Here is a 25,790-nt window from a genome sequence, read left to right as displayed (position 1 = left end):
AAGTCCGGATGGAAGAAGGAGAAGGTTCTCTGACGCTGCATCCAGCTGTACTGACAGGAGGGCTGGCGAGAGGACAGCGCTGCGCTGCTGCCACTCAAAGTACTGGTAGTTTCAAAGTCTGTGTGTGTGTGTGTGTGTCACATGTCAATATATATCCCTCTGTTGACTGCTTTAAAATGCAATGTTTGAGAGATGCTTCTGGTGTTACATCTAATATGTTGTATAGTCAAGTGTGTTATGGATACTCATCATAACATTGCTTATGTGGTGTAGGCTATAGCTAGGCCGGGTCATATTGCTGTTGGTTAAATGTTTGCGAATACAGTATAGGATTATTAAAATATGCGTACTGGTGTACTACCCCTACAAGATCATAATGAAAAATCACCAAAGACACGCAGACTCCCAAGTGGGTGCTGGGTCAAAAAAAAAAAAAATTAAAAAACCAATGAGAAGAAGCAAGACAATAGTCTATATTTATGTTTGTTGATACCAACAAACATATAAACCATGTAACAGTGTTTAGGGGAAATACACTAGTAGCCTATTGAACTTTGCATCCAATGGCATGGTTATTTATATTATGCCATATGGCACTTTGAATAATATGTGTAGATGATATTTATTTATTTTGGAACATTTGCAGAATTAAAGTAAACTAAGTAATTAGTAAAGTAAAGTAAGACTTTGAGGTTATCCGATGTAAAAATAGATTTTAAAAGCTGATCATACTGACTTGGAGCCCATTTCCAGAGTAAAACTGGACAAAGTTCTTTTTGCAAAATGTGGAGCTACTCTGCAGGGACATGTTAACGATGCAAAGTACTTTACAAATCAGATCTTTGTTTTACAACATGCAAATTAATTTATAATTAAACACCAGAATCATAATCGGGGTATATCGCCAAAACATTTACATATGGAAAGAATTTGTCTTGGTGTATTGGTGCAAAACAATTAACTAAGGAAATAAAGCTGCTCTCTGATGAACCTGCTGAATCTGCAGGGGATGAGATTAAAACACAATGACACTGAAAAACAATGGGATTGTAAGGGACAATCTTTTGAACACCAAAATCGGTGTGTCCACTTGAGGGCGCTCTTGAATCAGACTTTTTTTATTTCATTTTATTAATGGAGTTGTCAGGGACCTTGAACAAAAAAAAAAAAAAATCTCACAGAGATAAGATGTTTCGTACCAGATTATAGTTTGATTAATTCTATATGCAGTCCCCGGGCAGGTCAAGACCAAATATAATACATTAAAAGTTGTTAAGTCTTCAACAGTGACAAGGAAAACATCTTAAACTGATAGAGAAAACATACTTCTGCTGGTGCAACTCTCTCTTTCATCATGCCACTTTATAGGCTCAGAAGTTCTCTTTGTTTTGTCTGACATGTGTGTCTGTAGGCTATACGATCATTTCTGTGATCGTATCTGTTTAAAGATGAGCCCCAGCCTAAGGTTTTGACAGTAAATACTGGTGAAGCAGTTTACGGGGGAGTTCTGATGACAGATTAAGCTGTCAGCAGGATTTAACATCATACGGCTGTGACATGTTTGTCTGTGTTATGGTAACTATTGCTGTGACCCTGTCACATTTTATTTCCCAGTATTTTATTTTGCTTTTCGAGCATTTTGATTTGCTTGCACCGTTGCATACAAGTCCTGATTTTAGTTTGAACTAATTAGATTCCATCTAGGTATCTGGTATAGCAGTAAGAGTGCTTCATTATATGCACTCAGATGTTGAACTGCCTCTCATTAGTGTGCTTTTTGACTATCTTAACCTTGGAAATCTGCTCTGATTTGAGCTAATATGAATTGGAGAGAGTTACTGCTCATTCAAAAGCCTGACGCAAAATACTAGATTTAGCTTCAGGGTGTTTTCTGTTTTTAAATGGAGATTATCATCTATTAGCAGTCCAAACAGCCTAAAGACTCAGGTCTTGAACAGACTCATAGTTTGATGTTGGTGGCAGTGAGTGAAGTAGTGAATCATAAAGAGTTCATTTTGTCATGATATCAGCAATATACTGTATGTCATCAACCATTCATATATTATCATATTATGCCTGCAGTATGATCTGAGTCCATTTTAACCCATATCAGAAATTCCTTCATAACAAGTCACGATACAAAATGTTTAACTACACATCTATTATGAATGTATTAATCATATGAATATTCAGGATGATTCATTCTTATTTAATTTTTGAGAGATCAAGGAGAGTGTATTTTATTCAGCCACTTAATGGAAAAAAACATTTAATATGTCCTTTTTCTGCTAAATATATGAAAACATAACAGAAAAATGTTTCACTGACATGAAAAATGGAGAGGACTTTCTGGAACAGTTGGGGTTAGATAACCATGTGTAACCATTTCAACCATTAAACGTTGTCCTCACAAATATTCCTTACCATCTAAATGAACTATGAATTCAAATTTGAATAACATTGAGCACACTAGACATAAACAAAGTGATAGCAAATTGGAGGACAGAAGTTATTAGCAGTCCAAACAGACTTCATAACATAGAGCAAATCAGAGATTTCCTCTCGTCATCCTGCTCCCTCACACCTCCTCTACATCACTATTTTACACAAATTAATATTTGCGGCCTCTTGCACAATAAGTCTTGCTATCATGACATCACTCACTTAAATGTCATCTTAGGTACATCTATAATCTTGTGACCCCCCCAACCCCTCTTTTGACCTCTGACTTGATATCAGTTAGCTCAGAATTCCTGAATTCTAATAGTTTTACTTCTTTAAATTATTTGTTTTGTTGCAGCTGGTTGTACAGGTGCAGATCTAATGACAGTGTCAATCTTTTGACCTCTTTATTACTTCTGTTTTCACATGTACTGACCCTTTCTCTCAGTGGACTTGATAACATGTAAACACACTCACTGTTTCAAGATCCTTTAATGACTCTTTAAGGACCAACAGGTGACTATATCTTTGCAGAAAACTAGGCATATGTAGTGGGATGGCAAGCAGGCAGTTCTTATGACGTAGTCATGTTCCTCCTTGAACACTGTCACTAATGTCCCATTAAAAGTTACACGTTGACATCGCGTGTACATTTCCACAGTTCAGCTATTTCCTAAAACCAATACACTGTAAAAACTATGAAATGCATATTAATGAGCTAAAACAAATCTGCAAAAGGGGGCAAGAAAATTAACTTGAGTGTTGTAAAGATTTACTATCTAATTAGATTAGTTGGAACATTGCATTTTAAAACTCTTACTGCTTGCCCAATTGTCAAATCTCCCGCAAAGGATGGCAGATTGTGTGTAAGACTTCCAGGAAAACGTACGGCTGACAATGAATCTACAAAAGATGAATCCCCAATGCAGGTGGACGCTGGATGTTGAAAATGAACTTGTGAGAGTTTTACAGCTGCGCGCCAGACTTAAGAAGATCTAAAGCACAATACAAGCACACACTAGTCCCTGTAATTATTGCAGGACTATATAAAAAGAATGCCATCGTATTTTATTTCAGGAGAGTCCGATTAAAAAAAAAAAAAATGAGTTACAGCTCTTGCTACATCATTTGGCAGATTCAGGACTATTTTTTTTATTGCTCCCTCTGTAAAAACAGCTTGTTAGGTTTGTTGCCACACTGAAGTTATTCTGTGATGTTTGCAGTAAATTGTTTAGAAACATTTTAAAAAAAATGTATGCAAAAAGCATGACTCAGTGTGTTTTGTGTATATCAATATATGTTGATGTGTTGATGTGTATTGGGGAGGGGTGAGGACGCTTGAAAATGTTGGTGGGCTTTGCAGAAGAAGTTTGGGAACCATTCCTTTAGTTGGATAAGATCTTTACAAGTCAGAGAGAGATCAGAACTACTTTGAAGCAATGACGTAAACCCGGAGTGTCGACACAGTGTTTCTACTCTTTCAAAGAAGTTCCCTTGACAACTATGTAAAAGAAGAAACTGTGACCACAAACACAAACATAAGAAAGCTATTGTATAAACATCTGCTTGAAAATTGTAACAGGGTATAATTTGATGAAAGAACTTTCACCTCTTCATCATCTACTTATTATTCACTTTGGACTGAAACCAAACAATCCAATGAATCAGTTCAGTGAAGCTTTCAGAGCTCTGGATGTGTGTAGCAGCTTGTCCCTGTGGGGTTAGTCATTACAGTGATGACAGCGCTGTCAAAGTTATGATCATCATAAGACAAGTCAGAACGTGTAGATGGTTCCGTTTCACTTTTTATTTTCTTTCTGAAGTCATATTTCCTATAAGGGAAAGATACACCAATGTGCATTTGTCATCCCAGATTGCTCTGGAGTCTTTGGTCATTTGAGCGTAACAAAGACGCTCACTGTATAGCAACCTCTGCCAGTGGGTAGTTATGGCATGCGGTGTAAAAGTGCATTAAGTAGTCAGAACACTAGAAAGGAGCTATACAAGCTCAAGTCCGTTTATTGATCTGTTTTGTAAGTATTTATTTCTGAACTTCTTGCCCTAATAGATAGGACAGATGATGGAAATCGGAAGAGAGCAGAACTACACGTTAGAAAGGGCCAAAGATCGGACTTGAACCCAGGCTGCCTGCTTAGAGTACTATAGCCTCTATAGATGGGGTGCAACCTAACCGCTCGGACATCTGTGTCCCAACTTTTCAAAATGACTGAATATCAAGAAAAGAACACCAGGATTTTTCTGTCTTTATATATGGCTCTTGCTTGACAGTGATTACTATCCTCTGAAGCCTTAGATCTAAAACTAAAAACAAGCAAAAAAAATAAGAAAAAGCAGAAATCACATTTTTGACAGAGTTTATTTTTCACAAGTGTATAAAAGTAGGGGGTTGTAAGAAGTAGTCGGGAAAATTCAAAGAAAATCTCGACTACTCTGTTAAAATCAAAATCTGTATATTGTACCAATTATAAAAACATGTAACAACAATAAATTCTTGTAAAATGAAATGTTAAATGCAGTGTTATTGTATCATTGTACTACAAAGACATGATTATAAAGATGCATCAACAAGAAAGAGGCACTTTAGCAGTGTCATTACATCACTTTATACTCTATCGGGTTGTCTAGTCTTGTTTTTTGACTTTAAAGTTTGACCTTAAAGAGGTAAAGAGTAGATGCATATAAAAAAGCCAAACACATCTTAAGCACACTAAATACTTTTCACAGGTTTAAACCCTATTCCCTATAAGGGCAAGGACAAGTACAGAAAATAATAAAGAAAACAACATAAAGAAGTTTTTTTCCTTTTCAATGTAAATGTCAAAAAGTGGATTATTCTTTGTTTTGCCTCTTCCTCCTCTTTTGACGTTTCAGCAGGGATCTCAGCTTGAAGTCAGCACAGACGGGCTTCCTCACGTTCTTTACATACAGTCTGTGGACAAAAAAGTGGAGGAAATTATATAAAAGTTTAACACAACAGAATAATAAATACACTTCACTTGTAACTATTTAAGATGAATGATGTGGGGCAAATGTTCATGTGCTACCCTTGTTGCTTTGATTAGCAGCTTGATTTCATTGGTTTCCCAATGAAGGAGGGAAATGAAACACAGGTAAATGTTCATTAAAACTTACAGCAGTGCGTCGATGTCACAGGCACCGTTACTTAGCTGCACCTTCCACCGTGTAACTTTCTTCAGCATATTTGCAGACACCATTTGTGTTTTGATGCAGCATTTTGGGATGCCGGCTGCAACAGAAATGTTTTTGTTTATGGTAAGATGGTTGGAAATGAAGAAAGATATGATAACACAAGAATGAAACAGACAGATACATTGTGTCTTTATGCAATGAATTGAAATCCGTTTTGGGGGGATGGATTTCCTTTAGAATCCTATCTAAGATATTTAAATGTGTACGAAATAATATTGAATGTAATGTGAGTAGTTGTGTTCAGAATATTTTAACCTATAAAATTAAAACAAGTCTGAGTTAAACCAAAGACAACAAGCTGCAGAATTAAGTAAATATTTATCAGTGTAAAATACTCACACTCTGTCTAAAACTGTGCAATCAGTCATGTCCTCTAATGTCCTTAAACAATACATGCTTACTAGTTTTTTTTTTATGTTAAAGGCCCGCCCCCAATTAACAGAATGTTCAATTTCTTGGTTTTTATAAGAGACATTTTTGAAATAATGGGCTCCTTACCATCAATCGATGTGATGACAAATGCAAACACACAGACAGTAACAAAGATAATTTTCAGATCCATGATTGCAGAGCGAGTGAGCTGACAAGATGCCTGTTTCTGTTTAAGTACAGGCACTGAACACACATACACCTCTGCACCCACCCACTCATGCTCCGAGGCAAGCGTGTGAACCTGTACTCAAACGGTTTCTTGACTAAATAATTATCCCAGCTGAGTTAAAAGTCCTAATGAAAACAAATGTTACTTTCATTTTCAACCCAACTCTTTGTTCAACCTTGTCCTGTTTGATGAGTGTATGGTACAGGTATGCTCTTCTTAGACGTGCACGGACAAGCTTAATAACCACTTTTATCAACGGCATCATATTTTGATTGATGGATACAGAATCCAACATCAACAAGTGCAACACCCAGAGGCACGAGAGATATAGGATATAGGTCACTTCAGAAAATTGTGAAGACAAGCATGGTGCAGGTTCTTAAACTCAACTCTCAACTCAACTTTAGTCTAGCACTTTAAACACAACACACAGTTGATCCAAAGCGCACAGATGAAAACATAAACAGAGCATTAGAAAGAAATAGACAACAACAGCCTATCAAAATATCACGTTAGCACGTACTGATAAAGACTTAATTGTCTACATGACAAGCAGGGGCGTGTCCAGAGGGGTAGCATGGGCCACCATAGAAATGTGATCCCCCATCCCATGTGGCAAACCTAAAATGATTGACTATTTTCTGTCAGAGGTGAGACTTAAGTCCCACCTCTGACAGGGCAAAATAGTCAAATATTAATGTACGAAGCCTGAATGACGTCAGCCATCTGTTACGGCAGGGTGTCCCAGAGGCTTATTGGCAGCCGTTGCCATGTTGGAAATCCTGTCTCAAACTAGCTTTCAACACGAGCTGGTGCTAAGGCCGGCTTTAAGTCTCTTGACGAACCGTTACATTGCACCCACCTGTCAATCACATTAGCTATTTGCCTAACTATGGAACATGTATCGTATTCAAAATCCTAACTTAGCCATTTAAAAAAAAATCACCCCCCTAAAGCGCGTGCCAGTGATCACAATAACTAGTCAGACCTATTTAGTAGTACTAGGCTGTAAACATGTTTATTTCTGCTGTAAGGACAACTTGACCAACTGCAGGATTCTGCATTGGGTTCGTTTTTAAGACCAGACGTTGTTGCTTGGTTAAACCCAACTCTTAGTTCTCGTTTTTTTTTTACCAAGGCTGCTTGTATTTTTCTATTTCTGCTTGTATTAGACAGAAGTTCCAGAAGTTTCCCATTTACATTTTTAAGAACTTAAAATTGTGACTTTAAACACACCAGTATTCTTTTGGGGTTAATAAAAAGTTAAGCTAATTCAGATCTTCCCTTTAAATGTAAGTGCCCCAGAAAACCTCAGGATACGCCCCTTGCAACAAGACATCACCTGTAATAAACGATTCAGTAGTCGAGTAAACACTACACAACTATGTTCTCAGGTGTGGTTAACGAACCGCAGGTCACGTTGTGCAATTTTTTCAGAGTGTACAAACAAACTTTTTTTTGTTTTGTTTTGTTAAAAAAACCCTAATTCTTCCCTAGTAGAGAAATTATTTAATTACTTCTGTGATGTTTGTCTATAAGTGGGATCATTGGAAATATGGTAACAGTTTAACCCAATCAATAAAAACAGTGTCTGAATGGTATTTGGTTTGTTGTTCAATTTCAGAATGCAAAAGTAAATAATCCAGATCCCATGTTAAGCCGTCAAATCACACCAACTACTTTGTTTCCTCTCTGTCTGAGCCGTTGGACATTGACACAGTCCTCTAAAGTTATGGTTTGACTGCCGCTTCAAAAGAAATACTCACAATCTGCTTGATTTGTTTACAATCTAAATATAGATTTTATGTTCAGAAGTAAAGAAATAATCTGACACAGCAGCTGTTTTTACACAAGTTGGGGCTGATCAAAATGTCATTGCATTATCAGGTAGAATTTGACCAATTCAAGTTTAAATCATGGCATATGTAGAAAAAATATCAACAAAGCAATTAATCCACAGAGAGAATGAATTAGAGTAGGAAATGTCTTGACCATCCAACCTGTACAATGTTGAGATTTGTCACTAAAAAAAGTCAGCATCTTGGTAATACCAGGGGACAGAGTCATCGGGAGAGCCTTATCTAGATGCATCCTCTGGGAAATAAATTTTTTCATACAGAAATATAATCAATCTGATGTTGAGCTGGATCAAGTTGTCTATACAAATTCTCATTGCAACAAATTAAATTAAAGGTGATGCGGTCTACAATTTCTATGACAGATTATTTTCTCAGTTGGCTCAAAATAATTAGCAAACAAGATGTATAGCATAAAAAAGGGTCATACTGCACAGTGAAAAGAGGTACAGTAACAACCCCAGGGACTAGTGTGCTACTGGAGACACTAGCACGACAAATAAATAAAGAAAAGTATGTAAGCATCAAGATGATTGACAGCCGTCTGTTTACTTTATGGACTCTGTATTGTTTCAATGTCTGATGACATTTCAAATGTTAATGAATTTACTACAGAGCAGAACTTTACTATAGCTGACTGTTGTCACTTTGGCCTCACAAACTGCTAAAATTTGATGGTTGAAAAGTAACATGAAACATTAAATGCATTAGACGGATTAACGAACATTTTTAGAGAGCACGTTTTTGGAAAGTGTCACAAAGTGACAGCCGAACAGTTATCTGTCAAAATCTAAGACTTTCTACATCCTGTTTCAACTGAAGCTGGCACACAATGTTGTTAAACCACAGTCACAGACTGTTCCCTGGCACAAACATCAGTTTTCTATTATATAACACAAAGGAAGGAAACATCTAGAATAAAGTGACTGTCACTTGCACAAACTGGACATGTTGACACAAAACAGAAAAAAAGTTGTGTCCTTGAACGAAACAACTGAACGGCACACAGCTGATGTCACGCACATTGTTAGTGTTTGACTGTGTTTGTGCCACTCCATGTTATCTGTGCAACAGCTTATAGTTTTGCTGGACTTTTCTACAAATACTTTGTAGCAGCGACCTTTTAATCAACCTCAAGACACGATCTTCTAAACCTTCCTTGTACTCATTGCATAAATCTAGCGGCTGTTAATAACAGCATCCAAACAATCGACTGGAAAATTTATACTCTAGTGCAGGTTCCAGTAATCGAAACTGATTACACCTTAACAGTTTTATAGCTGATTTCTCTTGCCAATCTTGGCAAAAAAGACATTACTGTCACTCAAACTTTATATCACACAGACATGCACACACACGCAGAAAAAAGATAAACATGTCAATGAATCATCTCTTAAAGGTGTAATTATTTCAGCTTGCACGAGAATAATGAGCACAGACAGCAGAAGGTTTTTTCGGCAGTGATTAAATCTGTATTTTCTGAGATTTTCAATCAAGAGTAAAGTTTCTACAACACAAAAAGTAACTGCTCCAGCATTGTAACTGAGCTGTTTTACATGGATGTCTGCAGCAACGCTCCGCTCTACTTCTTATTTACAGTGTTCCCTGCTTTTACACAAGTAAATGAAGTTATCTCTCAGGCATGTTATAGAATACAATTTTGTTTACACTATGTGCATAAATATATACATTTCAAAATTGGAAATAAACATTCTAGTCTTTTCGATATACCCATGATTTAATGGGTATATATGTCCTTAAAGAAAAATCACAGCAGGTGGAAATAAGAGTGAAATAACATTGACTTGGGTTTTTATTGGTTCAAGGTTTAAATCTCTAGGCTTAAAGTGGAACATGAATGATCTTCATTTTGTCAGTCTAGTACTCAGTCTGTCCTCTGTTGGCCACATGCAGCAGTCGCAGAAGCAGCTCTGCAGCCGAGCTCCCCACAGGACTGTCGGCAGGATCTGAAGCCTCAATCTCCCCCAGGCAGTCAGAGTCCACCACACAGCTCTCTGAAGAAGAGGGGAGGATAATTAAGTGTTTGAGACTGTGCCATTTCACCAAACATCACGCTCAGAGACTTGTCTGAGCATAATGATTAAAACAATTAAGCCAGGCTGTACCTGAGTTGCAGCAGAGTCCTGAGGCAGCGCAGCGTCCACCATCAGAACCACAAGGTCTCCCTCCCACCTGGCAGGGGGTGAGCAGGTAGTTCTCCTCCACACAATGAGCGGTTTCTGGGGAGCCCAGCAAGCAGCCAAGACCTTCCCCACAACAGATATTGGGGCCGAAACAGCGGCCCCTGTCTCTGGGGCCACAAGACATGCACTAGACAAGAAAAGTTAAAATATGCATCAGTCATCAGTTTCATACATCCATTGGATTTGTTCTGGAATTTACACATTTCGTGAAGATTTTTTTTTTATCATTGCAGGACGATATATTTTATACATTTTCAGTCAAAAGTTCTTTTTTATAGAATCGTACTCAAACATACTCAGCTCGTAATTGCGGCATAAGTGGAACATTTTCCTGAATAACACACTGCATGAGTTATTTTGCAAATGTATCCAGCTTTAGTTAATGTTTGTAAAGGCTTTTAAATCATAGCCTGCCTATGAAATCACAAGAATAACAAAACTTCTCTTTTCAAACCACTTGCATCACAATACACAATTTTCTTTTGGCCTCTCTTTAAAATGTTCTCGTTTAACCCCTATAGACAAGCTTTTAAGAATATACTTGTCATGAGTTATAGCCATCTTTAGAAAATACAGTTTAATATTTATATATATTCGACTTTTCAATCTCTCATTTAGTTTTGGGTGAACAGAAACGTCGAAAAAACATTCAAGTTGACAGAATTCTGGTATATTCATTTCCAAATGTCTTAAATACTCCATGGTGAAATTTCGAATCCATATAATAAAAGCAAAATCAAATGTTAAAGAGAAAAAGGATAATTCTCCTCACCTGTCTGATCCCAGTCTCCGGCAGAGCTCTTTTCCCTCCTCGAGGACAGTTCTGGATGTAGCACGCGGAGGAGAGCGCGAGGAGTCCCAGGACGCACAGGGGTATCACGGAGTTAGGCATCGCTGCTTCTGCTGATGGTGGTGTTTGGTGGGATGATGGAGGATGTCTGACTGATGTCCCGGTCGGTCTCTCACTTATAAGCAGGTGCACATGATCCGACATTCGAGTCTGACGTCACTGTCGTACTCCACTGCCATTCACGCACGGGCCTACACGCACGCGCGCCTGAAGGCCACCAGCGTTCGTGCTGCGTGTGCGCGAGGGGTCACGGCAGATATGGCTCTGCATCAGATGTGTGCCATCTAACAAATGTACCAAAGAAAACAGCAACGGCAGCAGAAGATGCAGTTTATGTATTCAGCACTGCGCCACACTTATTTGGCATAACTTTTCGAAATCATTTCAGCTATTGGGCCACGTTAAAACGGCTTGACATGAACAGCTAATTAGCAATGTGGACAGCTAATTTGATTAACAGCAATAAGCGACTTGATGAAGTACATTTGCTGATCATCATGCACAAATCAGCTGTCAAGATAATCACTGAACGACAATCTCACTTGGGTTACAAGAAGGCAACTAGCATCATGACAGGCTCAAGGTCGTAGAAATTATCCTCCTATATTAAACAATATTAATTAGCATAACTGAATTTGCATTTCAAATAAACATAAAAATCTAGAGTTCTGTATTCCGTTTGGTGTCTGGCTACATGCCTGGGGTAGTGTGTCAACAATTAGCAGTTGGGATGCAGATTAGAAAGTTAACGATACACAAAACTGAGCATCAGAGGCAGCAGGTTAAAGTGCGGAGGAGTTTTCTTTTATCACAACACTTAAGATTGTTCCTTTGTTAAAGGTTAAGCAGTTCTGTTTTTACCACTTTTTTCATTACTCCATTCGTTATGAAATTGAACCCTATCATGAAATGAAATATTAATTTGTGATTCAATAGAAACAGCTCTCTAATTTAAGAGCTAAATCCCCTATACCATTTGTAGCAGAAACAAAGAAGCTGATGTCTCCTTATCACATGCAGAACTTATCCCAGTCTTTCCTCTCGCTGAGCGGATACAGGATCATGACCTGAGTTATGCTTGTTGTCAGGGAAACCAACAAGTAAGTTATCCTTTCTGAATATGAGGTCAATAAATGGTGTTTTACTCTTGTGTGGGCACAAAACCAGACCCATGAAAGATAGTCAAGGTGAAGTAGGGAATGAATACGAGGGGGAAGGGCATGATGGAGGACTTTCAGCCTTTGCAGGAAAATACTGACCTTACAAAACAGTAAAATAGAAAAATGTGATGGCAGTTGAAGGCAGTTACATCAAATTAACTTTTTCAATTCCTAACTGATAAACATGTCACTGCAAAGATTCATCCCAGCATGTGAAATTTAATAACACTCATAACAAAACACATTACAAAAGTGGTACATCATCAATGTCTTGATTTCCTTTATAGGTTATATGCTGCCTGAAGTTACACAAAAATGTGTTGAATGCATTCAGGTGAATCTGGGCAAGAAGGACGGAGCAGAAGGTTGAGCATGTCCCCGTCTGCTTCTGCACAAAGACCAAACAGCCTTGAGTCGACTCAATTTCCGTTGAAATGTTTCAAGTCTGTTGCTGTCCGTACTCTCGTCCCCCAACCTTTTTCTCTGTGCACCCAACCCATCCGCAATCTGTACAAAGGCTGCAGAACCAAGGCTGCCCCTACACATCACTGCTCGGTGAAAGGCTAAGACAGGGAGAGGGGGTGGAAGGAAAAGAACAAGTATTTTATTTTATAATCTTCAGCTTTTTATTTTTAGAAATGTCTTTGCCTTCAGTGATGTTCTGTCTCTGCACGTGAGCAGTCAAAACGGGGGCTTTTTAAAAAATCCTATTTGTGGTATCAAGGCTCCAATTATAATGAAAAAATCCTTTCATAAATTCAGTTTAACTTTTTAGCATTATTTCAGACATTCCTGACATGTTTGTGAATGTATTCTCTATTATTAAAATAGGGATGGACGCGGTGTCTCATGAAGTACACATCTTTAAATAAAATTTACAATCTTTAAATTTAGTTAAAACACAGTCAGGAGACAAAAAACCTCCAGTGCAATCGTGTCCTCACCTTTTTTTCACAGAATTGATTCACCACAGGCTCTGACGTGGAAATGTGCCTATTTGAGCATCAGTCAGTGATGCACTCTCGCTATGTCACTGCGTGGCGTGGAGCTCAAGCAGGTAGGACATGAGACATCATTGGATGTCGATCCAGTGGCAGAGTTGCGTGGTTGTGATTTTCTCCGTAGGCAGGAACCACAGAGCAGGTGACCACAGGTTAAACGATAGATGCATGATGCAGGTTTAGAATACACTGAGATGGAACCGGAACACGAGGCGCATGTCTTGTCACCTGGCAAGCAAATATGAGGGATAAGTGATTTACTGTTCAATTATCCTACACATTATAAAGTCATTTCACATGTTGAACGTTGTGAATTTATTCTCTGGTTTACAGCCTGTCTTTTTAACTCCCTCATATATTCTCAAAAAATGAATAGAATTTCTCTCCAGTTCAAAGCCTGATGAACTTTTTAGGATTAATTTTATTTACCAGAAAAGCAGCATCAAGCAGGCAACAAAGTCAGCTATGACAGCTGTTCCTCTGAATACCAAATGCGTGAGAAACACCCCTTAAATAAAGATTGCAATGGGCTGTGTTGTTGACAAAATAAAGGCTTGACCTGAACTGAAACTTATCTTGATCAATATGAGGAAGAAGAAAGTATAAGCTGATCAGTTTGTTACCCCGGTATTAAATGGCAGTAATGTGACAAATATTCAAAATACTTAAAACAGCCATAACATTATGACCACCTATGCAAATATATTTATATTCATAATATATTATGAGTCCTGGTGGTGGACCAGAGTGGAAAAATACAAAAAGTTAAAGCTTAATAAAAATAGAATTTATTAGAACTGTTGTGTTGGATTGCATTTGGATGCATAGGAGGTCATAATCTTTAAGGTTTATGTGTATTTGCATCACCAGAACTAATAGGGTTGATATAGCACCTCCCTGAATGATGTAGGAAGAGTTCTACATCGTTCATAATTTGCTGCAGACACACCTTGCTCAATGCCATCTGCTAAACTTTCAAGTGTGAACAGTCCTGGATTTTTCTGATAACCGTCTCAATCCACTGATGTCACAGCCACAACTCAAAGAGATTAAGATACTGTACATCTCTAACTTTAAACAACAGTTTTTACATGAACAGAATGTGACGTCTTTCAACATTTAATTCATTTAACGGTTGAGTTTACTTCAATATAACAGGGCATATTGAAATCTTACCTCTTGGCATGCTTAGAGAGCCTGCAGTCTGTCTGTGCAGCGTGGTGCTCAGTGGTTCAGAAGTAGCATTTTTCTGCTGGGACAAGTTTGTGGTGAAGGAGGGCCGGCCCTGCAGGGCAGAGAAGAGGGCCTCATCCAGGCTGGCTGACAAACGCTGCTCATGAGAGTCAAAGCTTGAGACTTTCGGAAGTATGGTGAGGGAGCAAATATAGACAACAAATATGTCAGTGGCAGGGGGGGCGAGGAGGAGGGGACCTTTAAGTTTGAGGGTCTGATTTTGACAAAACATATTTAACTCACCTGAAACAGTGTCATTTTTGGCTCTTTTTGTTTTCTGTGGTAGTTGCTCGTCAGTGGTCGTCTCCTCTTTGGATTCTTTGGTTATCTCACTTAGATCTCGTTTCCTTCTCCCCTTAAACTCTGAATCACTATCTGTAGTCAGAGGCTGGGAACTAAATATGTGAGTGTCTGAAGAGTGTCCAGTCTCTTCCATTATTGGGATTTTATTGGAGTTCCTGTTACCAGCATTATAGTCAACAGCAGAACTGTTTGTCACGTTTCTATTATGACATGGAGACGTCTGGGACTGTACATTCACCTCGGGTGCTAAAAGTCTGGAGACCTGGGGATTATTTCTCTCCCCTTGTCCCCCTAACATGCCATCCCTTCCCAACATCCCTTTCTGCAAAAGAAAGAGGTCGATGCGGCTTTTCAGTTGGGGGTTAGGAAGGGGCTGGGAGGAGGAGGTAAATGGGACGCCAGTGAAAGGGTCATTTGGGGGTCTACCCCAAGTGGCTTCTCTCTTCTGGTGCTCGTCCAGTGTGCTGTTATCCACTGACACACCGCTGGGCAGCAGCATGGGCAGCATCATCACCTCCTGAGTGATCGGGTCGAGGAACTCCTCTGGGATGGAAAGATGGCTGGAGTCGGACAGAAAGTCAACAGAGAATTTGCAATATTGTAAGAAATCAATAATTGAAAGCTTTATATCTACAAGGGGCTGTTGATCAAATAGTTGTATCTGGATAAAAGTTATCCTTATATGGAAATCTTTTTTTTTTTGCTTTCCAGAATCAGGTAATGAGGATTTGCCCCATTTCAAAGAAATTAAATATGATCTACTGTTTTCTGCTGGACTATTAAATGAAGAATTTATCTGGAGGAAAACTAGGACTGGATTACCTGAATTATTCACATCTTTTTATCCTTTCAATCCATTTTCAAAATGTGATCCAATCTGATACCTTTAATCGGATCAGATTGCTTTTGGACAACTGGGACAAGTGGATCTTATAAATGTGATTTTCAGTAACACATACCCATTAAGTTTGGCAGCTTGTGATGGCGTTATTTTTTTGCTGTTAGTAGCGGTAAATAACACAGGGGGTGGCAGTCGTCTTTGATTGGCTTCATGGACTCTCTTAATCCTCTCCACTTCTTCAGGCGGACAGCAGCGGGCAGGTTGTCCCCAAACAACCAAAGCCTTCAGCCCCAAAGCGGAGGCTGCACCGCCGTAAGGCAAAGTGACACGAAGTTGTGTCACAGCACCCAATGAGGGCAGACCCCGGCTCCAAAGCTCCTCCTGGCGACAGTTTGCAGGTTGTGGAGGAGGTGGGGAGAGGAATGGGGGCTGTCGGCCACCGTAATTTAAACGTGTAAAACAGACGTGCGTCTCCTCCCTGAGCTCACAACGACCGACCACTTTAAACTCTGGTTCACCGGATCCAGTATTTGAATGGCACTTAAGAGCATGGCCTTTTTGTTGAGGTTCATCTGGAGTGTGTTCCCCCCACTGTCGAGCCTGAAAACTCCACTGGTTCCCATTACTCTGCTGAGATTTACAGTCATGCTGCTTTTTTCTTCTCTGTACTCTCTGGTCCTTTAACTGTGTTTGCTCCTTTTGTTGAACCTGTTTGTGTTGATTATTTTCAGAGGGTAGTGGGTCAGAGCTGGTGCTGATCTCCAGTCTCTTGCAGGCCTGTCCCCGGTCCATACCCCAGGGCCACATCTCCACATCCACCCTGCACAGCTCCACCTGGAAGCCAAACGTCAATGTCACCTGGAGGGCAAAATAGAGGGGAAATGGTAAAAATCTTTTAATTATGCGGGTGAATGAATTATTGGTGTTAAAACAGATTCAAACTTCTCATGTTAAAAATAGTAGAACTGCACTGCCATTTATTTTAACGATCCTATATTCTCCCTTTTCTGGGGGGGTTTTAAATGTGCCTTCTCCTACGCCCTTCTTAGCAGTAGCTGCATGAAGCGCTTGGTCCTCAGCCCCCCTTGTTGAGTACTGAAGTGTGACATCACACTGCGTCGTTTTTTTTCGTCATCATTATAAGCTTTGGAACTTGCTTGATTCTTGGTACTATCGAGCATTCAAATAATGGATATTTTTTTTGTTTTAAACACGTGTATCAAAGTACATAGTTGTATTTTTAAAAAAAAATCTGACAATCTTGGATATGACCCATATATTGATTATTGACTCTTGAAAGTGATACAATGCAAAGTTCCAGGAGCAGGAGCACACCTCAACCGCGATGTCTTTTGCCATTTAGTCTGTGGAAGTTGGGTTGAAAACTGCAGGGCCGTGGGTTCAAGTCTCAGTTCAAAATTTGGGACTGGTTGACTGAGAGGAGCATCATCTTACCTGTACCGGTGGACGTAGAAAGTACTCAAGCTTGAAGCCCCGCCTTCGGAGAGCGGGGTCAGCTGACAAAAGGTTGGAGACGTCATAGCCATCTGCACAAAGCTGCAATCGAAAGAGTAGGCAGATATTTAAATTATCTACTACAACTTTAAAAAATAAAAGAGAATAAAGAGAGAGGCTACAGTTGTATGCATGTGTTCATTTTAGGCATGTTGTATTTAAGAAAAAATATTACCAATTCTAGAAAACCTTTACATTTTAAGGCTCAAGTATGATTGGATATGTGGCACAAAGCAATACATTCAAATTATGCAAAGCAAAATGTGAAATCCTTCCATAAAACAAGGACTGCAATACGAGTGATGGCAGAGGACTTGTGGCAAGTAAAACGGAGGAAGTCTAAGAGAACATCTTTCATACACTCGGTGTGAAGAAAATCTATCCAAGATAACATTACAACATCCTAATAAAAAGAACACGAGGTCAGTTGTGATTCAGTTCCCCCACACACCACTTTGTACCTTTGCGTCTCTATTTTCACAGCATTGTCTCCTCTCAACCTTGGGCTATTTTCTGTCTGTCCATGTAAGGTCATTTCCCCTGTTCATCTCAAAACTCATTGAACCAAGTAGTATCAAAGTAAAAAACAAAGGTAAATTGTCTTTCATAAGACACTTCACTGGTTTAGAAATAAGGGTTTCTTTATGTTCCAAGTAATTTTTACACATCACATGGGGTTTGCAGCGTCAGAGAATAACAATTGACAGGACTGAACATGGTCAGTCAAAAAGTACAGTTACGTGATCGCTCCACACACCTTGTTGCAATGTACTGTCGTATGAAAGTGCGGCAGACAGAGATTCAAAACCATTTTCTCCAATCTGTGAAAAAAAACAACAACAAACTGACTCAAAGCTGTACCTTTTGCTTTGCTTGATGGTCAACATTAAGGTCAAGGCAAAATGAGGCACTCAGTGCCTACAACACTGACTCATATTACAACAATACCCCACATTGTCCTGCATGTTTCGAAGGCATTTACTGATGTGTGGTGTGTTCACACCTTTCACCTAATAACCAAACAACCTTCAGCTATGAAGAGAAAAATTCACTTCTGGGCACATAGAGACGTCTACTTTTACTGGACGTCTTACCTGTTGGGTTTTAAAACAGATGAGCAAACAAATGTTAATTCAAAAAAGAGGCATAACTGCATTAAAAACACAGAACACTTCTGATTCTGTTAACATTAATAACCATTTAGGTTAACAAAGTCATTATACTAATTTTAAAAATGAATGAAAATCAATGTCACCGCTTTCAACACCTTACAAGTAATCACTTTATTAGTAATTATTATTTTGAAACTATTATTATTGGTTCTTATTATTATACTATTATTAGTTATATTATAAAATATATATTTTTTGCTCAGTGTAGTTTAACATTGAAGGACTTTGAACCGTATATCTCATCATCTCGCTTTCACATTTCTATCTACTTTATGTCTGCACATTTTCTTTTCCAGCTTCTGGAAGCTAAAATATTTCATTTTATTATGAGTTAAATCAAAAAAACATACATTTCTGGTCTTCAATAAGAAAGGTATGTGCTTCACAACAGAATTACCCATAACAAATTACTCTGTAAATATGATACGATCCTTACAGGTCCACCTAGTTCCTTGTTAGATGTGTTAATGTTTGTATGGTTTAAATTCACAGGTTTTGGTTCCTTGTTAGATGTATTAATGTTTATATGGTTTAAATTCACAGGTTTTGGTTCCTTGTTAGATGTGTTAACGTTTGTATGGTCTAAATTCACACAGGTTTAGCCTTGTGCTACACATAGCGTTGGCTAATATTTAAATACTGCTCAGGATGGATAATGCCAACAATACCTCGATGTAGCGGGCAAAGCTCACTTTGCATAATCGTTGAGGAAGTTGGTTATTTCGAGTCTGTATTGTTCGTCCCTTACTGTTCCAGTGACCAGCTAATTGCGATTAGCCATGTGCTAGCTCAAATAGCAACAACTACGGAAGCCGAGATGGGACACGCTTCACATCGTAAATGTGAAACTCGAAGGAATGCAACAGGTGTTGAGGAAAGACGGTAAGGATGCTCTTATGGGGCGATGTTTCTGATCGTTTGAAACCTCTCAGACTCAAACTGAACGAGTTAATCACATGTGAAAAAAAACAAACTACAAAGCTTGACATTTATGTACGAAAACTGTGCGGTCCAATGCTCGAACCTGATTGCGACAAACTATTAGAGCGAAATAAACACGTCGGGTCCCCAAATCCGAAGAGGACTGAAGAAACGTGCTGCCGTGGCGATGCGCTGAAACGCCAGTAAACGCGTAAGTAAGAGCTGTACCGGCACAGCAGTAAGACGAGCGGACACACGGACATCAGTGCGCACTACCATTGTTTGACAGAGACTACAGTCTGCAGTGTAGATCCCACTCTTCTTTGCTAAACTGACTTACATGACTGAAATGATGATTGAAGTTTCTGTTTCATATCTCTCCACCTCTGTCCGTAAAGTTTCACGTCTCTCCACATCTGTGCGTAATGGCACTGCCACTCTTGTCAACTAAAATGCCAAAATCTAGAATATCATCTAGTTGCTGCTCTGTCTGTTTAATTATGTTCAAAACTTATGCGCAACGACATGATAAGCTCTGACCGACTATTAGTTTGTAAGTCTACATTTTTTAATTACCTTATGGTAATTATATGTGCTTGATTTGGGGGGGTGCTGCTTACTTCCAGTGCTCCTGCACAAACAGCAAAAATGTCATCATCACACTCGTCACTCTTTTAAACAATTATTAACAGAAAAAAAGTATGCCAGAACAGATATTATATTGCACCAAATGTAATCAGCTGCAGGGGGGAGGCAAAGATAGCAAACAAAACACACTTATTAAAAATCAATATTAGGTATTAATTTTAATGATCAACATTCACCACTGGTGCTGGATCTATAAAAAACCGTGATTACACATTTTACTGTAAACCTATGACACACACATTTGAACTTATTCACACCGATATATGTGTGTTTCCAGTGTTTGACTGTGTAGTAGAGGTAGAATAAAAGTTTAGATGATTCAGTGAGTAATTTAAACAACTTTGCTGAAAAGTTTGTCTTAAAGATCATTTTAAAAGCGTTTAATATATACTTTATATTAATCTTAAACATGAGTAAGTTGTAGTCGAGAAAATATTTCCTGAAGCTTTATGCCTCGTGTCTAATGCCTAAAATACTACCTCAGTTATGTTCAAACACTAATCATGGTGTATCATATGTCTCAAATAGAATCAATGAACAGACTACAGCTCGTTGTGATCCGCCTTCTCTTTGAGTTGTTGGATTTTTTCTGGCAGGGTCTGACTCATGAAGATGAACCGGTCCCTCTTCAGGTGTTGACCAGTTATTTGCTCCTTCAAATCAATTTTCAAGTAGTGTTCTTCTGCTCCATATTTTGACCAGTGAGAGAGACCTTCCCCATTCGGAGACCTGCACACAAAGACACAAGTTAAAAATGAGTTTGTCTCATCTAAATGTGCATTATTATCTCTAATAAATGCTCATTCCTACCCTGTGCGTGCAAAGTTGCCCCAGTAGCTCATCATGACTTTGCTCAACTCTTCCTCCTCTTCAGGGCATACATCTAAAACAATGATTATCTGGTTGAGCACTTCAAACAAATCAAAAACAGATTTCTGGTGGCAAAGATGATAACAATAATATATCAGACATACGTTTTGATGTGACGTGTTTGGTTGTGAAGCAGAAACCAAATACTGAATAGATTTCATCTCCATGGTCAGCCTTAACAAAGCTTGGCCTTATTGCTTGTAAAAATTGAGGAGGATGCTGGTACTCATACAGGTACACAGGTGCACCAGCATCTAGAAGCAGAAAACATCTCATTTCTTTTTCTAAATGGTGTGTCAGTAAATATCTGAGTTGTTTCCAACAATTTCACATTCTGTTAAATACCTCTGTGGGCATTAGCACACTTGATGGCTGGAATTGTGAAAAACATATCTCCAAGAAGCTCTGTACACCCATTTCTATTTCTCACTGGATCTTCACCAGTTCCCATATATTCATCTATTAGCAGATCTGTCACGGTTGGGTCAGTGTTAAACATCATGAGCATGTTCTTGACATACTCCAGATCCAGTCCCTCTGTCCAGTTTTTTGGAGCTAAGAACTAAGGTCAAACACAGCAGGAATTAACATTTCAAACATGCACAGAGGCAAAGCTAAATATTGAATTTTCCTGAATTTCCCTCGGGATCACCTGAATTTCCCTCGGGATCAATAAAGTATCTATCTATCTATTGTTTCCCACAGGTTTGTATGGAAATCTAGCATTTGGGTCATTCCTAATTTAACAATAACAATTTCACATTGATACTTGCGTCAACAAATAAATAGCCTCCTTCATCATTGGTAACGCCAGTCATGAAGGGTATAGTTAGAAGTTCTTTCTTATGAAAAAGCTCGTCCACAGGTTTTGTCAGGAAGTGTCCATCAACATTTATAGGATATCTCAGCATTGTATCCTGAAGAGAGTAAAGTGTTAATAGAGCATTTAAAAACAACAACATATAACCACACAAATATTTTATCAAGCCAAAATATGAGCATTGCGTTAAATATCTCACCTGCACAATAGTCAAGATAGTATTAAGATCGAGGTTTTTTATGCAATCAGCGATGTTCTCTGTGCTGTCGGAGCTACAGCCAGATACATTTGCTACTATCTAAGGAGGTAAATAAGAATGTTATCTCAACAAATCAAGAAAATAAAATAAAAAAGTTTTAATTGTGATGATCTTTATACTGTGCAATGAGGAAAGCTTTTACACAAGAAAAAAAATGCTACCTGTGTCGTTGGTAGAGGATCATCTACAAAAATTTCATCAATAGCAGCAGTGCCACTCTCAGCAATGGCATGGTGAGTAAGTCCATCATTCAATGGTGACAAAAGCTGTTGATTCAAGCCGAATAAAATGTTTGATGGATTCTTCTGTTTAGTCGTAATCAGCAGTGACTTAACGATAAAATACTTGCAAAAAAGTGTGTTTCAACCACTCATTCAACCGCAGCTTAATCCTCACCAGGAGGGATACGCTCACTCCACCAGCAGACTCCCCGAATATGGTAACTAAATTTGGGTTGCCACCGAAGCTGTGTATATGCTGCTGGACCCATCTCAGGGCTTCGATCTGGTCCAGTAGGCCAAAGTTCCCTGGCATGTGTTCATCTCCCGTGCTGGATAGAGCAGTTATAGTCTGTTAGGCTGTGTTTACACCAGTCATGTTCTAGTTTACACCCACCAGTGTTTCCCACCTAATGACAATGATGCTGTGGCCAGTACAGGGCTAGAATATCCATAGGACATATTTAATAGAATACACAACCATAAATAATCGATTTCTAAAAAGTCCTGCAGACCCTCTACACACCCTGGACATGATTCAACTGTACGTCAGACTCTGGAAGTCATCAGGAGTTGATTAAAAGTAGGTACATACCGACCCTACTAACGTTCATGGAAGTAAATAGAGTAGTTAAGGGATATGTTATTTAGATAGATAGATAGATAGATAGATAGATAGATAGATAGATAGATAGATAGATAGATAGATAGATAGATAGATAGATAGATAGATACTTTATTGATCCCGAGGGAAATTCATTTAACCTAGTATTCATAATATTACAGTACTGTAAATTACAATTCAAACGATTTGTATCCACCTGCATAAGACCAGGATTAACAATATTACTTCTTAAGAATTTGACAGTATGTTTATTTTAATGGTTAAGTGACTTGTTTTTACCTGAGAAAGCCCAGAACTCCCATGCGGTACTGGATGAGAACCACAACAACATTCTGGTAAGCAGCCAGAGCAGAGCCATCATACAGTGATGCTGAGCCTATCGTAAAGCCTCCACCATGGATCCAGACCATGACCTGGTAGGATTAGTTAAAGGACATTTAAATTAATACAGGCCTGTATCGATCTTTTGACTGTCGGGTTCCAAATATGGACGTCATTATCCAAAACTGCATAAAGGAATCTACAATCACATTCAATAAAACTTCACAAGGAACTCCATCCAAATCTGAATCCAAGAAGCTGAGCTGTGAAGGGTTCTTACTGGGAGCTTGTCATCATTGGCTCTGTTAGCAGGAGTATAAATGTTCAGGTAAAGGCAGTCTTCTGAAACGTCTGGGAGCTCTGCCACCATGCCGCCAAATTTTTCAAGCAGATCGATAACGAGCTGTTTATTTTGAATACACCTTTCAAAGAAACATATTTTCAATAATCAAACACAAAGCATCAAAGTGTGGCATTGTAATAACTGAAAACACATAAATGAATTACATTGGTGGTTGCTTGGAGGCGTCTCTCACTCCTTCCCATCCCTCCACAGGCAGAGGTGCAGAGAGTCTCAGGGCAGGGCCTACAGGTGGCTTAGCAAATGGGACACCCAGGTAGGCATGGACCCCATTCTCCTTTCCCTTTACGCTCACAAATTCACCCCTCAGACTTCCGAGTGCTGTGTGGACCTCGGGTGCTTTCAGGATGTAAAAACTGAGTCAGAATCATTGATTAAATTCAAAACTTTTACTATGAAACAGTTGTTTTTTTTATTATAACTAAGTGAGAACTACAGTATAGTCTCACATACAGTATATGCAATGCAGCTGGTTGGTTTTTTGTAACTTAATTTTCAGCTCAAAATGTATAGATAGTTCAATAACTCGCTATATCGCTACAATAATAACATTTATAATATTTGTTTTGCTAAAATCCCTGCACATACCTTTTTAAACTCAAGCAACAACTTCTGTCTGTACGAACATTGTTGTAACAATTGTACTGTCTGTGTTGTCGTAAACTCTAACCTTTTTTAGTCTGTGTTCTGTTACAAAACCCTCGAGCTCTTGACTTTTAACTGCAGAAGCCTTTGAATAATCTTATATCTCCTGACACTCAAAGAGGCCTCATATAATGGATATTTGTAATCCCTCTCTGTTAATCTTGCTGGCTACTAATAGAGGTAAACAACGACTCAGCTCAGACAAACTGACTCAAGTTATCTCAATGATGATTTAAATTTTTAATCAGCAGCTCTCCATGAACCATCTATTAGCTGACAAAAATGTGTGAATGTGTATTAAGGTGTGTTTTGTGTCATCAAGAAGAGCAATTGAATAGCATTTGGCAGAGTGGCATTTAAAAGCAAGGTACGTCACCTCTTAACAGATAACATGATTGTCATTCCAGGATTTTTATTATCTGGCAATTAGCTTTCAGCCATTTAAAAAAAAAAAGACAGTCTGGAAAAATAAGTTACACCCTGTTTGGGTCTTTTTTCACCTTTGGACACTATCAGGTTCCCTATTACCCACTGTAGATAAAAGGCTATCTTAGGTGCACTTAAACCTGTAACCTATGATGTAATTACAATAGTAAGTAATTTGCATTTGAAGGTAGACATTTTCTGCTTCCAAAGAATTCATATTAAACTGTTCAATGAGAGGAGGAATTCACAGGGAGAAGTTGAAGTATTGTTACTTACTTGTTGGGTCTGCAGAAAGAGAGAGAAAGAAAACAGATCCCAGAAAGAAGAAGACCATTGGTTTTACAGGAAACTTCATGGTGGTCGTCTCTTAACGGGTTGCAACACAGGTGAACTCTGCAAAAAGGAAAATGAGAAGTCACACACTCCAGTATGCCTATTGCTGGATTGGACATTGAACACAAGATGTGACGCAACCTACCTGTGACCAATTCTGTATCTCTCCACCCCTTTGGCTACCTCCAACTGTGCTCAAGTCAGCCTTGTCTTCAGGAACAACAATCAAGCCACCCCTCATGCTATTTTAAGATGCATTAAGTAGAAGCATTATGAGACAAGGGCCTAACAAGAAAAGTTTCAATTTAAAATCCCCCAACTGGCTTGTCTATTGTTTTAACTGTAGTGTCGTACAGCCGTGCTGCAGGCCTGTATTCATGTTGATGGCTGTGATTTGGTAGGTCGGTTGTATTTGTAGCCCTATATGATTCTTTGTCAAGGTTTTCTTTATTTTCTTAAACTGCTCCAGCTGGTCCCAGGCATGCTCTATGGGATTCAGGTCAGGGGACATTGCCCTCCCCTAAAGTTTAGCTGGGACAAATTCTGGCACTATGTGGTGAAGCATCATCATCCATGAGCAGAAAGTTGGGGGTATGCTGGCGGGATTGGGGGAGGATGATGTTTTCTATGACGTCTTGGCGAGGTGAACAGGACAGTAGACCACTGCTGCATTGTCCAGGTTTCATGGTTTTGTGCCTACTGAAAACGGTCACTGCGGTGTCTTGGTGTCAGTGGAGTCACCTGCAACAGTTGTCTGCCATTCAAGCCAAAGCGGTGGAGTCAGTTGTGAATGGTTTGTTTGGAAACCGTAGTACCCCTCACTTCTTGTAAACAGGCCTGCGGCTGTGTGGCAGAAGCATAACGGTGTCTGAGTGCATAGGACCTTAGGTACTGGTCATCATTGTGGTCCATCACTTGTAGGGCTCCACTCCTG

General features: G+C 38.9%; 3 protein-coding genes and 1 long non-coding RNA gene across 5 annotated transcripts; all 4 read right to left on the bottom strand.

The window, feature by feature from the left end:
- Positions 1-4,802: 4,802 nt before the first annotated feature.
- On the bottom strand, positions 4,803-6,520 carry LOC306831704. Its single transcript, XR_013780108.1, has 3 exons — positions 6,172-6,520; positions 5,596-5,710; positions 4,803-5,392 (listed from the first exon to the last, which is right to left on the bottom strand). It is a non-coding gene; the product is annotated as an uncharacterized lncRNA (long non-coding RNA).
- A 3,405-nt stretch (positions 6,521-9,925) lies between these two features.
- avp (arginine vasopressin) lies at positions 9,926-11,768 on the bottom strand. Its single transcript, XM_079365235.1, has 3 exons — positions 11,107-11,768; positions 10,257-10,461; positions 9,926-10,145 (listed from the first exon to the last, which is right to left on the bottom strand). The coding sequence occupies exons 1-3, from the start codon at positions 11,326-11,328 to the stop codon at positions 10,009-10,011; spliced, it is 564 nt and encodes a 187-aa protein (XP_079221361.1). The 5' UTR covers positions 11,329-11,768; the 3' UTR covers positions 9,926-10,008.
- A 775-nt stretch (positions 11,769-12,543) lies between these two features.
- On the bottom strand, positions 12,544-19,279 carry ubox5 (U-box domain containing 5). The gene is made up of 8 exons (XM_079365155.1): positions 19,078-19,279; positions 17,995-18,058; positions 17,178-17,279; positions 15,841-16,580; positions 14,822-15,441; positions 14,522-14,701; positions 13,289-13,573; positions 12,544-12,907 (listed from the first exon to the last, which is right to left on the bottom strand). The coding sequence occupies exons 2-7, from the start codon at positions 18,046-18,048 to the stop codon at positions 13,353-13,355; spliced, it is 1,917 nt and encodes a 638-aa protein (XP_079221281.1). The 5' UTR covers positions 18,049-18,058; positions 19,078-19,279; the 3' UTR covers positions 12,544-12,907; positions 13,289-13,352.
- An 847-nt stretch (positions 19,280-20,126) lies between these two features.
- Positions 20,127-25,363, bottom strand: LOC306837469 (cocaine esterase-like). 2 transcript variants are annotated; one of them, XM_079365166.1, is made up of 12 exons: positions 24,800-25,363; positions 23,599-23,808; positions 23,372-23,513; positions 23,050-23,183; positions 22,324-22,477; positions 22,089-22,193; positions 21,868-21,966; positions 21,622-21,765; positions 21,194-21,410; positions 20,953-21,102; positions 20,789-20,861; positions 20,127-20,707 (listed from the first exon to the last, which is right to left on the bottom strand). In XM_079365166.1, the coding sequence occupies exons 1-12, from the start codon at positions 24,973-24,975 to the stop codon at positions 20,521-20,523; spliced, it is 1,791 nt and encodes a 596-aa protein (XP_079221292.1). In that variant the 5' UTR covers positions 24,976-25,363; the 3' UTR covers positions 20,127-20,520. The 2 variants fall into 2 exon arrangements, with proteins under 2 accessions (XP_079221292.1, XP_079221293.1); XM_079365167.1 differs by having other exon boundaries at positions 20,128-20,707; positions 23,599-23,791; positions 24,800-24,923.
- Between the last annotated feature and the right edge of the window lie 427 nt (positions 25,364-25,790).

The sequence above is a fragment of the Symphodus melops genome (genome assembly GCF_947650265.1).
Source record: "Symphodus melops genome assembly, chromosome: 1".
In the NCBI taxonomy this organism is placed as follows: Eukaryota; Metazoa; Chordata; class Actinopteri; order Labriformes; family Labridae; genus Symphodus; species Symphodus melops.
Note: the sequence above shows the minus strand (reverse complement) of the source record. Positions and strands in the feature narration are given on the sequence as shown.